Genomic DNA, 13304 nt, shown 5'->3' with positions numbered 1-13304 from the left:
ACAGTCTCAGTATGCAGCTGCCATGACTCACCAGTCCTGTTCACATAAACATCCTTAATCTGAAAAAACCCCAAAAAATCTCACTTCCTTTGGAATACAACAGATGCATGATGTTTCACGCTGTTTCCAATAATCCAGATAATTCTTTTTCAAGAGTAATGCAAGCATGTATATTAAACTGCCTTATGGCTTGAGGCTTGTTCATCAGTGCTCAGTTGAAGCAGCTATCCTTCATCTGCCTGTAGAACTCAAAAAGCTTTTTTTTTTTCTTGTAAGTCAAGATGTATCAAAATTTGACAGCCTGTTTTCCGTAACATTTGCCTGCAGCTTGCTCTTTTCCCCCAGGCTGATGCTGATTTCAAAGTAGCAGTGCAAACAGGAGGGCCACAACTGTCTTACTTCCCACAGCACCATTTCAGGTGGTGTTCTCACCAAAAAGTCCCCTCCATACTCCATTCTGCTCTTACACTCCTCTTTGGCACTTCAAAGCAGACAGTCTTCTAAACAGTTTCACACAGAGATCAGGAGAGAGAAATTTTGTTTCCTAAATCTTTTCTGTCCAGTACTTCCCAGGGAAGAGGGACAGGATAGTTATGAGGAGGGGTGCGCAGGGGACATCAGGAAACTATCCATTAACATGCTCCAATAATCACTAGAGAAAAGTCAGCAGATGGAGACAAAGAATGCAAATGAGATACAATGGTACTTTAAGTTCATCATAATAATTTGGTGCTAGCTCTACCCTTGAAGATAATGAGAGAAACCTTTCCCTTATCAGACTCATGGCTCTTTGAAACCTTCTTATAAACTAACGATGTTCTCAGAGTCCAAAGTCAGTTCCCCCTGTTTTTCCCTAAATATTCAAATCTGTTTAGAAAGGGATTCTGGAGAGCAAAGCAAAGATTTTCTTAGAATTCATAGCTAGAAAAGCCCTGGAAGAGTACAGCTGTGATACAGGGGTCCCTTCAACTGTAATATAAATAATTAGAAGCTGTTATTTGCTAAGGGACAGAACTAGACCAAGAAAAGTAGATGTATTTGGCTTAAGAACCCCGAGAAGATGAAAATGGTCATTCTTTATCAACTGTTGGTGAAAAACTAGGTTACTAAGTAGAAAGCAGTAACAAAGAAGCTGTTCTGCCTTACCTGAGACTGGTGTCTGTGTAAGGCATGGCCATTAGCTGGGAATCTGCTTTGTCACTGAGGGAGCTCTGAAAAAGGGGAAAAAAGAAAAGATGACACAAAGTGAAACCAATAAGCAATTCTGTGGTTTGCCACTACATTAAATACAACACACAGAATGGGGGGCAGAGGTTAATCAGTACCCTGCAACAGAAACGTGCATTTTTCCACTGAAACATGAGAAACTGAAATGGTCATCAATCAAGTTGGAACAACAAAACCGGCAAGATTTTAATACAGCCAAATTTGAAGCCAACATTCAGAGACGAGAAAGGTAGCTTGGCACCACAGACAACATTTCTAAACATTCATCCATTCTGCTCTGGACACAGGTGAGAATGATCTCAAGTTTAATACACAACACTTCTTCTCTAGAATACTGCAGTCTTTCCCACATTGTAATGCTCAATTCTTTTAAAGCTATTACTGTGTGGGGGCCAGAGAATAAGCAAAGGGAAAGCCCACCACACCCCCCTGGAGGGCCAACCCAAGCTACAACCCTTTTGGTAATGGAGAGCAAGAAAATTAACCCCAGAGACCTTTGCGACTGCAGGTTGATTTCTTCTACCCCACTGGCCCTTCCCCCTTGCTCCACCCCTGTGCCCTCATCCCACTGGTCCTGGTGTTGTGTCCTACCCCTCGAGATCCCTAGATAAACTCCTGCTTTCCTGGCCTAAGTGGCTCTTTGTCTCTGGGCTCCTTTGAGGAAGAAGCTCAATAAAGGCTCTCCCTGGAAGCACACACAAAGACCCTGTCTCTCCTTCTGCGTCGCCTGGGTCCCGACAGAGCTGAAATCAGCCGGTGTGAGCACAGACACGCTGTGCTCCCGAGGTGTCTTTTTCAAGACGCTTCTTTGGGAAGGTCACGGCACTCTGGACAACCGCCCGCCGCAACATTGCTACATCTAATCAATTTAAATATTTTGAAAATTCATTGTCTTAATTTCAGCCTTGATATAAGTATGCCATCTAGATAAAAGAGATTTTAAAAAATGAGAAATATGAGCACATGTCTCATAATTCTGTAGTCGTACAAAAAAAATAATCCCTCTAGCAATAATTTAAACAATAGAAATATTTCAACAAAATGAATCAGCTGTCACCCTTAACAGTGAGTCAGATGAATGTGCTGTAGAGGTTGTATTTCTCTCCACTAAGCAATTGCTTATCCTTACAGAGAAGCCATAAAAAGGATAACAATTTATTTAATTTTAGAAAATGCTGAACATTTTTTGATGGCTGCAAAAACCAATTCAAAACCCTGAATCCAAGAGCAGGAATGGAAGAACAAATCTGACAATGTAATAATAACCAAACACACAATTTAAAATGGGATGTGTTGGCTGCCCTAATTACAGGCACGATGGCCACTTTTGTCTATGATGCCAAGTGCAAGCAAGTGAGGGAGAGTGTTCCATAGAATGATTTTTTGTTCACATACCTGTGGGACTCGTGCTCGCTGCTGCTGGCTGTTGCTCAGCCGCCGGGACCGCGTGCGTTCCACCTCGTGCCTGTGAACCCATCCTCGCAGCTCATGGGTCAGCCTAGGAAAGCACAGCATCAGCACAGACTGCAAACAACACTAGCACAATGGTTTAGTGTTATACAACAGTTTAGCTGCCATATAGATGATGCCTTAGGATTTTAGCTTGTATATTTTTCATATACTTGTAATCCTGCAGTTCTTTAGCGTATAGCTCTAAACTCCATATACAGTGTTAGCTACTGTCTTTACATTTTGGTCAGACACAACAATTCCTCTCTAGGCCTGGGAATCAAAGACACCTCCCTGCCTTAGGCCCTGAGAAACATAAACAAAAGTGAGTTGGGGGGGGGGGGGGGGGTGCAAACTTGGGTTAAATTACTTCATTACCTGAACCTGTAATTGGAAGATTAACCACCAATATGCAAATGGACCAAACATACAAAAGTATGAAAACCCATGACCTGTCATCCATTTTTGGGTGTAGGCTCTGGGTGGGCTTCGACTGCCCAAGCTGTACCTATTGAAGGCCTTTAATAAATACCCTGCTTTTACTCTGTTAGTCTTGTCTAGCCTCTGTTCTAGGTAGCCACTACAAGGCATCATAGACACGGAAGATTACTATTATTTCACCTTATAATAACTTATTTTTAATACCACAGGAAGAAAATACAATTTTAAGATTTATCTATAAATATTAGATTCACGGGTGTTCCCACATAAAATAGATGTGGGAACACCCATTCTTTTATACTTCCTTTTGCCCAACAAACAGTAATTTTGAAATTACTGGAGGGACCACTTAAATTTAAAATCAAAAGTTGATTAATTCAAGACAAATTATTGATTAAGGATGAATTTTGGCAAATAAATCTGAGAGAAAGAATGGACAAAGAGAATGGATATAAGGTTAGTGACTCATATCTACAGAAAAAGTGGAGCTAAGTGTTTTCGAACAGTGAAAAAAGAACATCTGCAATGTCAGGTTCAGACTGCTTCTATCAGAAGCTGAAGAATAGAAGACCATCTTTTATATAACTCAGCTGGGAAAGGCTTTTAGCTGGACTTGATTTCTACATCATTAACACTTCTACATATGAAAGTGATCTCTCTTTTAAGTCATGAAAACCCCCCAGACAATCAGAAAATTGTTATTTGGTTATTGCAAATGACCAGTGTGAAAATAGAGTGGTGAAAATCATTACTAAAAATCATGGAAAGATTACAAAGATCCAAGTAGATCTGTCCTTATGACAGCAGGCATTGTGTGACAGTGTTCACAGGGGTCTTAGGATGAGGGAAGAGACAAGGATCTGACTCTATGTTTTAGAAGGCTTGATTTATGATTTTATTATATATATAATATTAAAACTATACTAAAAGAATAGAAGATAGGATTTCATCAGAAGGCTAGCTAAGAATAGAAAAAGAAAGAATGATAACAAAGGCTTGTGGCTCGGACAGAGAGTCCGAGCCAGCTAACTGTGATTGGCCATTAATTAGAAACAACCACATGAGACCAATCACACCTCCATCTGTTGCATTCCACAGTAGCAGATAACCATTGTTTACATTTTTTTCCTGAGGCCTCTCAGCTTCTCAGGAGAAAAAATCCTAAGGAAAGGATTTTTCATAAAATGTGTCTGTGACAGGCATTGGACAGCGCAGACACTTAGAAGACACTGGTCACGTACTGGATAAACACCATGAATGGACAACAGTATCATCCACAGCTGTCCAGCAGCACTCGGCCAACACAGAGTTGATGTATCAACCCCTAATAAACTGTAAATGCTCTCAACAGGTTGTTTTCTCACCTCAGCGACTCTGTCCTGTTGATCAGAGGCCGGCAGGGGGGTGGTGGTGGTGAGATATATAACAGTGGTTCTTCTGAGACTATCATTAGTGCTTTATTATCAGATACAGAACGGTCATACCTGGGAAAAATCAACAAAAGCACAGCAAGAAATCCCTTAAAAAACTTTTTCATGACCCTTTGACCAGAGAATGAGCACTATCACCAGCAGATCCATGAACGTTACAGCTGCTCCAGTGAGACCTCTGAAACAGGTGAGTAACAATTCCTATCAAACATCCAATGTTCTTAGTCAATCCCTCAAAGGAGGCTGACAGCTCTCAGTGCAGGGCAGACAGATGAGCATTAGCAGATGTTGGATCTCTTCCCAAGAAGGCCAGATATTGATAGAATATGTAGTCTGTAAAATATTCCTCATAGTATGCAAACTATGTGATGTCTGCAGACACAACTTACTTTTTCATTCCAGCGCTCTGGAAGACTTGCTACAGAAATACTAAATTTATTATCCACTAAAACCATGCAGATAGAAAGACCATAACCTATGTAACAACTGAGCAGCCACAAACTATATTATAACTGAATGGAGAAGATTTACATCTCTGTCTCCAGAAACTAGCTTAGTTTTGATAAGAACTGAAAAGGAGCATGTATTTCTCAGTACAAAAATCCATAACACTCTCAGCAATTCCTGAGGGGTTAACTATTTATCACCAAATATCTAATGTAGGTTTCTCTCTTGACTGGTTATCAATGTAACAGCTTTAGTCCTCTTGATTTTGACAGACTTGTAGCTCCTGAACCTCAACTTCTTTCTGAAAATTCAGGTATAAGAGCTTATGAAAGCCTTATTCATAATCCCCTCCCTTTCCCAGCTTTCTCTCCAACTTCATGTCCGCTTCTCTCTACTGCATCTAGGACTGATAAAGAATATGCAGCAAAGAGCTCACAGCTTGCCAAACCCAGGGTGAAGCAGAGAAAGAAAAGGAGGTACAGGCACGAGCACATCCTCCTAAGAGAACCACTCCACTCTTCTGTCCCACAGGTCATGGTCTGAAACGCAGCACGTAGGATACAAAGCCCTCACCATGGCTACAGCCTTAAAATGCTCCTGATTTATTGCTTTCTTTTTGCATGGCAAAATACATTAGGGCTTTCTGCACATCTGTGCCTGGCTTTGTTCAACCAGCCAAAACACTCTGCTGGAAAGGGACAGTCTAATAGGATAGATCTTGTAACGGGAAAACATGAGCTGTATTAGCCAGACTTCAATCTGGAGGCAATTATATGTTCACTTATACACTGCATGCTGGAGATCTAGGAAGCCTGAAAGAGACAGTATTGAATTAAATAATGGATAAGCACAGGGATGGACTCAGATGGACTTTTTAAAATGAAAAAGAGACTGCTAAGTGCATAGTGTGTTCTTACTCATGAACTTCCCCAGTCTTCTCTGGAGCAACTAAGAAAACAAGTACTCCAGCATGAAAAGTAAGAAGAGATAGATAACATGACAGCTATCACAACTATGCAACCTAAACTATAGATCAGAGGAAAAAAGCAAACAGCTGAATTGAAGAAGGTCCTGAAAGTCTTGGTGACAAGCACTTGTGGATAAGCTCCCTTCCCTAACACTGTGCAGCACAGCCACGTGTACACTTCTGAAGCTCTACACATTGGGTACTCTGGGAGATAAAACATCATATTCATTTGAAAAGCAAACTGAGAAGCTTTCAAAACACTGTGCTTAGAACTCAGGTACCCTGTAAAAGCAGCAAGAGCACCGGCCAAAAAGGTGAGCAAGGCAGTGAGGGCTAAAAGCACCAGTGCCCTCTGCCACCCAAAATATGTAAAAGGTCTGATCTCACCTGTTACTCTTCTCAGAAACGATGCCCTCAGGTATCTTCTGAGCTGTGCTGGACTCCTGGTGAGCTGAGAACTCCAGAAGATTTCTGGTCCGGTGGTTAGAACTCACAGTAGAATCCACTCCATTGGGATCCTTTTCAAATACACTGGAAAACATAATAAACATAGCAAAATGTATCACACACGTAAGAGGTCTGCAAGGCACTTTTCTGTAAGGCATTAAACACTCAGGTGGAGAAGTTTCTGGCTGCTGTTACATTACATGGATAAGGTTCATGTTGTATCTACTGTAAAAAACTGAGGTGTCATTATAACATCATTGTTCAAAGCAGTAGTAGTCAGAAAAGCATTTCTGTTCTCTTTTTCAGTTTTAATTGATTGAAGGATTCAGATGCTCTAGTTTTCACATTCCCTCACACAAACTTCACCTGCTGAAACTAAGAACACTCTTCTTGTAACCCAGGTCTACAGGGATAAGAAAATTATCTACAGTCAAGTCAAAGCACGCCAAAACTTCAACTTTCATCAGCCTCAAAGTACAATCTACATAGTTTATATGAATACAACATGTAAGGAAAACTTAGCTATCAAATTCCGTGCAGCTGCAAGCCTGGAATGTTATGCCAGACATCTACCAGGACTGTACACAAACTTAAATATGTTCAATTCTACTTGGATTTAGAACAACTGGCAGGGCCAACAGCCCCATGGGCAATAGGCCATGGTGCCAGACACCCTGATCTGGTGTGTGCTGGCATGGACTGAAGGATCCTGGCCTGGAGGCTGCTAAGCCAGCCAGGAGTGTCTGTGCTGTCCTCCATGCAGAGAGGGAGCAGCACTGCATATGTGAACAGGCAACCCCACCACTGCTGCACCAGACCTGCATCTTCAGAAGGGTGAGCTACAACTGAGTACTCTCAAAAGCACAGAAGCAATACTTCAATTTCTCCCCTCCAGCGGCTGGCTTTCCTCTTTCATAACACAGTTGCTTCCTGAAATATGCATGTTTACAAACCCAAATCCTAACCTTCTTGGCTGCCAACAGCAGAGGATCACCAGCAGCAACAGAGTGAAAACAAAATGCAATGCAGCACACTGACGAGATCTCTGCCATTCATGCTGATAGCAGTTCACAGAGTGTATTTTAACTCATGCCCCACCCCTCCTGCCCAGCAGACGAGTATTTCCTGGTTTTACATGGCATCACTTTGCAACAGGCAACAAATACAAATAGAGACAGACAAAACGTAGCAAGGAGGGCAGATTAAATACTCCACAATTAAGCAGAAGGCAGACAAAATTGCCGAGAAATTCCTTCTCTTTTGCCAACACTTTTGCACTCCTATTAGCAGTGACCCTGTGAGCAACTGTGTCATGTTCTGAAACAGAGGAGTCAGGACAATCCTAGACTCAGGCTGATGTTGCTTTGATTACCTCCTCTCCTCCAGGTTTCTAGGCAGCAGCATGGAATGAGGGCAGCAGAAATGCTACAGGCTCTGCTTTCACTTGTGCCAATGGGCAGAAAAGTACTTACAGTTTCCTTACTGCCTGTGTACAGTGGTATCCAAATGTCTCATTGCTTCTACTGCACAGAAAGCTGGATGGTTTATTCATTACATCCTATCGGGCAACACCAGGCCTATCCAATTTTACAGAATCAATCCCCACTACCTACTAGGTTTTATGAGATCACATCTCTTCTTTGCCAACGAAAGCATCAGCACAACTGGCAGCATCTCAAGCCCAAGAACCAGAGATCAAAACTAAGGCTGATGTTTAAACAGATGCATCACATTCCTGCTGGAAGCTACTCACCTGTGAAATGTCCTTACTGTACTTAATCTGGAGTCATGACAGCTAAAAGTACATGGTACTTTATTCATTAGACCAAGAATATCCCTCAGAAGATCTGAAAGTTGTTAACTCTCCTGCAAATCCCTTCTCCACAGCCTGAGATGTATCAGCCATCCAGTGTGCTGCTGGACCTCCTGGATCTGGTGTTTTAGCCTATCCTACTTCTCTTCTTTCCTATTCAAAATGACACACAGAACCAGAGAAACTGTCCATGTAATTAATTAGTTAAAGCTGAGAAAAAAATCTAAGCAGAACTGCAACAAACTGCCTTTTATCCATGATGCTCTTCCTTCCTATTTGTCTCATTCTGCAAAAGCAATTCTTGTTATTTCAGGTTCCAGCTTGGTGAGGTGAAGTGTCACATACAATTCATTCCTACTGCAGTTCACCCTGAACTCTGAACAGAGAAAAATCCAAACCAAGGATAAAGACACACACTGCACCACAAGCACAGCTAATCTTCCTTTCTGTGATTTAGTTGTTTTAGCTACACACCCATTCTAAACCACACAGACCACATTTATTACATCAGCTCTAGAAGACAGGAAATGTTTATTTTCCCTCTTCTCAAGCATAAAACATCTGTATCTTTTCATCAACTGAGCATGGGATGTTTCAACCTGAAAGAAGATACCTTCAAAAGCAAAAGGCAAAGAAGGAGGTAAACAGAGTATGCTTTGCCATCCTTATATGCATAAACCATGGTGCCCACTTCTCACAATGTGAACACAAACTTGAGAACAAGATATGATATCAGAGTATTTTTTCCAATGCCCTTTCCTTTATCAGGATCGTTTACTTTTCTTTTGAAGCAGAGCTAGCAGCAATTTCTGCTATATAGGCCACTTTTGCACTCCCTCTTTCCCATTCTTTTCTAGGACATTGCAAATGACTGTTCCTTCTCAATGTCTCAGATATGTCTGAAAAAAAAATAAATGTAAAAATCCCCTTTGTTGCTCCTCTGGTTTGTGGCAATGACCTGAAACCAAAATAACTTTAGTTCTGGATAAGGAAAAGCCCCACAAATTGAAATCCTGCCCCACTTTCACCTTCTAATTACTTGGGGAGTTTTGCTAGTTTTCTTAGTTTTTTCCCCATCTGAACAGATGATGTTGTTCTGTTGTATCATTTCTTCCTCTTCCTTTCTCCCCAGAGGGAACACTAGTGAAGTTTGTCTATAAATAGGGCTCCATCTTCAGGAAACAAATAGGAGAGGACGTGTAGGTAATGGTCCATGTCCTCCAGTTTCTCCAAGTCCTTTCCTTGCCATGTGGCTACCTGAGGGCCTGAGACAGGGTACCAGAAATATTCCTCCTTCTTCATCTCAAATTAATATGGGGGAAAAACATGACTTAGGAGCAAGGAGTCCCTTCAAGCAGCTGGGATGATGATGGACCTGTCTTTCAGAGCTGCATCTGGAAACATCTGCTGACCTCAGGCATGCTGAGCTTCACAAGTGCCAAGCAGAACAGCAACAATACAAGCAGCAACAGGAAGGGTCTACAGAACAGATCCCAGCACCATGACACTGGAGAGGAAGTAAATATTGGGCATTTAAAAGCATCAGGCAGAAGAGGCCAGAAAATGTGAAAAAGAAAGGTAGAAGATCCTATTCAGAGGGAAGAAAGCTTCAGAAAAACAGTATTTTCAACTAAGATACCAACAGTTAGTTTAAGAACTGGTTTGATATGACAGATGGCAAAAGCCTTGTCAGCTTTTTCATCCTGTTGAGCTACAAAATGAGAAAAGGAAGAGCACTTTGGCATACCTGTCCTGTGCAAGTCCTGCTAATTGCAGGAACAGAGTTACTGCCCCACATTACAAGTCAAAAAAGACTGAAGCTGAGAATTGGCTTTACTGGGCAAGACAGTCTTTTAGAAGTTGGAATCTTTCCTTGGAATCTTTCTTGTTTAGCTCACTCACACACCTGGGGTGCCTAGCAAGGCTTTAGAGCCTGCATTTGGACACCCCAGATACTGTGAGCATGAAAGGGTTTTCACAGGCCACAAACACCCTGTCCAAGCTGGCTGAGCTCTTGGCTTGTTCAGATGCAAAACCAGATCCAAGGGAAAAAAGAAAGAACCACTAAATACTTCATGCAGATGTTTGTTCCGATGTGTAGATAAATTTGATTATAAGAGGGAAAGAAAAGCAGCACTCCTGCCACGGTTTCTCCAGGCATTCAACGGCACCTGATATTTTAGCTGTATTTTTACTACTTTGGTTTGAATGTCAGTTTGATAAATGTGAAAGCAAGTCTTGCCAGGAGCCCAAACTAAATTTCATTTGTGCTTCTGGCTGAACAAATCCTGTGCATTTCAAGTTTTGAATACTGACATTTAAGTTGTACAGTAATTTGTAGACGAAAGCCAATAGTGGTATCATAACAAAGAGTTTTCTGGGGACAGAACTCTGAGTATGAGCTGGGAAGTTTCCAACAAGCTAAAGTTGACATTGCAAGGAGACACCAACCAAAGACCTTGTCCTCTTCCTAACTGATTCCAGACAATGCTGCCATAGTGCCAGACACTCTCTGGAAAGTATTTCTTGTTTCTACTCCCGATGAGTGCACCATCTGCTGACAGCAAGGCTCTGCCTTCTCCTGAGGGCTGCTCCACAGCTGCCCTCCTCTGAGTGCTGGGCTGGAGAGAGCAGCCTGTCGCAGACATCTTTTCATTAAAAATCCTTTCTTAGGATTTTTCTTCCTGAGAAGCTGAGAGGCTTCAGGAACAAAATGTAAACAATGGTTATCTGCTGCTGTGGAATGCAACAGGTGCATCTGTGATTGGCCCATCTTGGATGTTTACAATTAATGTCCAATCACAGCCCAGTTAACTTGAACTCTGTCTGAGACACAAACCTTTATTATTCATTCCTTTCTATTCTTAGCTTAGCTAGCCCTCTGAGATGAAACTTTTCCTTCTACTCTTTTTAGTATAGTTAAAATGTAATATATATATCATAAAATCATAAATCAAGCCTTCTGAACATAGAGTCAACATTCTCGTCTCTTCCCTCACCTGAAAACCCCTGTGAACACTGTCACAGCAGCCCAGCTTTCTTCCTCTGCAGTGGAAAAGGAGGAAAGCAACCCAAAAAGGAGTTTTTGTATATTTTTGCTGTGTTTTGCATGCTTTAAATAGCAATTAATTTAAATAGCAAAATTTTAATAAAGCCTCTGGAAAGGAAAGGAAGAAAACAGATACTGACACCCAGAGCACTTTTTTTTGCTTAGAAAACTCCCTACCATTATCTGGCCTTTATTGCCAAAGCTTGTGGCTGTGATCAGCAGAGGACAGAGGAAGGAATCCCTTCCTGCTCCCAGACTTGTAGTTTGTAAGAAAACCAAAGATATGCAATTTTGTTCCAGCATCAACCTATCAAGAGAGGTATTGAAAGGTCTGGAACCTAGACCCATGTCCAATTCACTCAGCCTGTCCTTTTTCTCTTGATTTCTCCCTCTGTCTTCAAGGAGAAACTACAACACAAGATCAAAGGTGTGCTGCAGAAGCAGTTTTATATCTTTGGGCCATCTCCAACACAAATGTACACTCAGCTCAGCACTGAAACATTTTCTTTCAGTGTCACAAACATCATAAAAAGTTTCCTGTACTACAAGCGTTAAGAGCCTCAAATGTCTCCTGATGCTTCTGCTGTTTCTGCTAAAACACCCAGAGGGCTTCATCTCTCCTTGACATCCAGAAGCTAAGGGCCTGCCTCACATAGCACTGTTTTATGCCTCATGCACTCAACTCACAGTATTTTCTTCATATTTCACCAGTTCCTCTCTACTAGTGAGTAAGAAATTAATAGGCATTTGACTGTCATCATTTGTATGTGGGTTTACTATACATCACATTTAAGCCTATCAGCCTCCTGAAGACATATGAGAGGCTACTGAGGCTTGTAAAAAGCAGAAAACCAATCCTTTTCTATCTTTCATCAAGTGCAAAAAAAGCCCAGGAGTGGATGAACTGAGGAAAAGAAACTGACCCTGAAGTACAGCCCATGATCTGCAGCTCTCTGCTCTCAGAACACCTCTTACAGAGGCTTTGAGCAGTCACCATGAGTTTGGAAGTTCCATTCTACCTGCAAGCCATCCGTGGTTCCAACCAACCTGCCCCACTTTGCTCTGGAATAGGGGCAGGAAGGAGCACACACAGAGTCCAGAAGAAATGTTAAGGAAACAAACTAATGTAAGGCCAAAAGAATGCTGTTTGAGCTGTTGGTCACTGCCCTTCATGTTGGGCAGGTGCCAGACTTCAGCCTACTCAGCACATGCTACTCAGGGGGACATTTGGGATGTTTTTGAACATACCATGTCACTGCCTGAGGTCACCTGCCAGGGCAGCACAGAGGAGATTTCAGACCACGCCAGGACCTTGGCCTGGCAGCTGTGGGTGGGATCTGCACTGACAGACCCCAGCACAAACATACAGCTCCCACACCTCTGTAGCAAAACAACACTTGCTGCATGTGATGGTGTGGGAACAAGATCAGCTCCTTTGCCCACACAGAAAATGTTCCCTGCTGGCATTATTCCTCTAACTTTCCAATATCCCATCACTGAGGTATCCCTACGCTCCTGCTGACCATAAAACAGGTCTCTTTCTTTAATCAAAGAGTCCAGCATAAAGTCTCAAACAACAGCAAACTTGCATAACACCACTGCTGAATGCACCTCAGAATAATCCTGGTCTCGCACATGCCAGCTCAAGATTGCTCAGGTAAGGGCACTAGACCACAGTGACACCAATACAGGCGTGACCAATGGATGGTGCTGTCAGCAGCCCAAATCCTTCATGCTCCAAAAGCTTAGCAGATCCCAGTAGTGCTGACTGGCATGCTGCACACTGGGTGGGATGCTAATCTGGGTACTGCTATCAAAGACTTCTATTTTCATTACTTTATGCTCACAAACAGAAGGTCATGGTAGCTTGCAAACTGAACAATCCTTGGGTAATTTCCTCATTTTTAGTAAAAGATGATTATTCTTAGCACTTCTGCATTTTTTTCCTGTTTGTGCTACCAATTTAAGAAATTAGACACACCCCTAAGTCCTCCAGGAATCAAAAGTCACTGCTTCTTCATTTCAAATGACAAA

General features: G+C 42.0%; 1 protein-coding gene across 3 annotated transcripts in view; it reads right to left on the bottom strand.

Annotated features, from left to right (window-relative positions):
- Window positions 1-13304, bottom strand: part of ATF6 (activating transcription factor 6) — a 75622-nt gene that overhangs the window by 44852 nt on the left and 17466 nt on the right. For all 3 annotated transcript variants that reach the window (XM_054637925.2, XM_054637924.2, XM_077181881.1), the window contains 4 exons: window positions 6349-6492; window positions 4482-4601; window positions 2623-2725; window positions 1147-1211 (listed from right to left, as the gene is read on the bottom strand). In XM_054637925.2, the coding sequence (XP_054493900.1) occupies window positions 1147-1211; window positions 2623-2725; window positions 4482-4601; window positions 6349-6492 (432 nt within the window). The remainder of the gene's footprint in view (window positions 1-1146; window positions 1212-2622; window positions 2726-4481; window positions 4602-6348; window positions 6493-13304) is intronic.

The sequence above is a fragment of the Agelaius phoeniceus genome, chromosome 8 (assembly GCF_051311805.1).
Source record: "Agelaius phoeniceus isolate bAgePho1 chromosome 8, bAgePho1.hap1, whole genome shotgun sequence".
In the NCBI taxonomy this organism is placed as follows: Eukaryota; Metazoa; Chordata; class Aves; order Passeriformes; family Icteridae; genus Agelaius; species Agelaius phoeniceus.
Note: the sequence above shows the minus strand (reverse complement) of the source record. Positions and strands in the feature narration are given on the sequence as shown.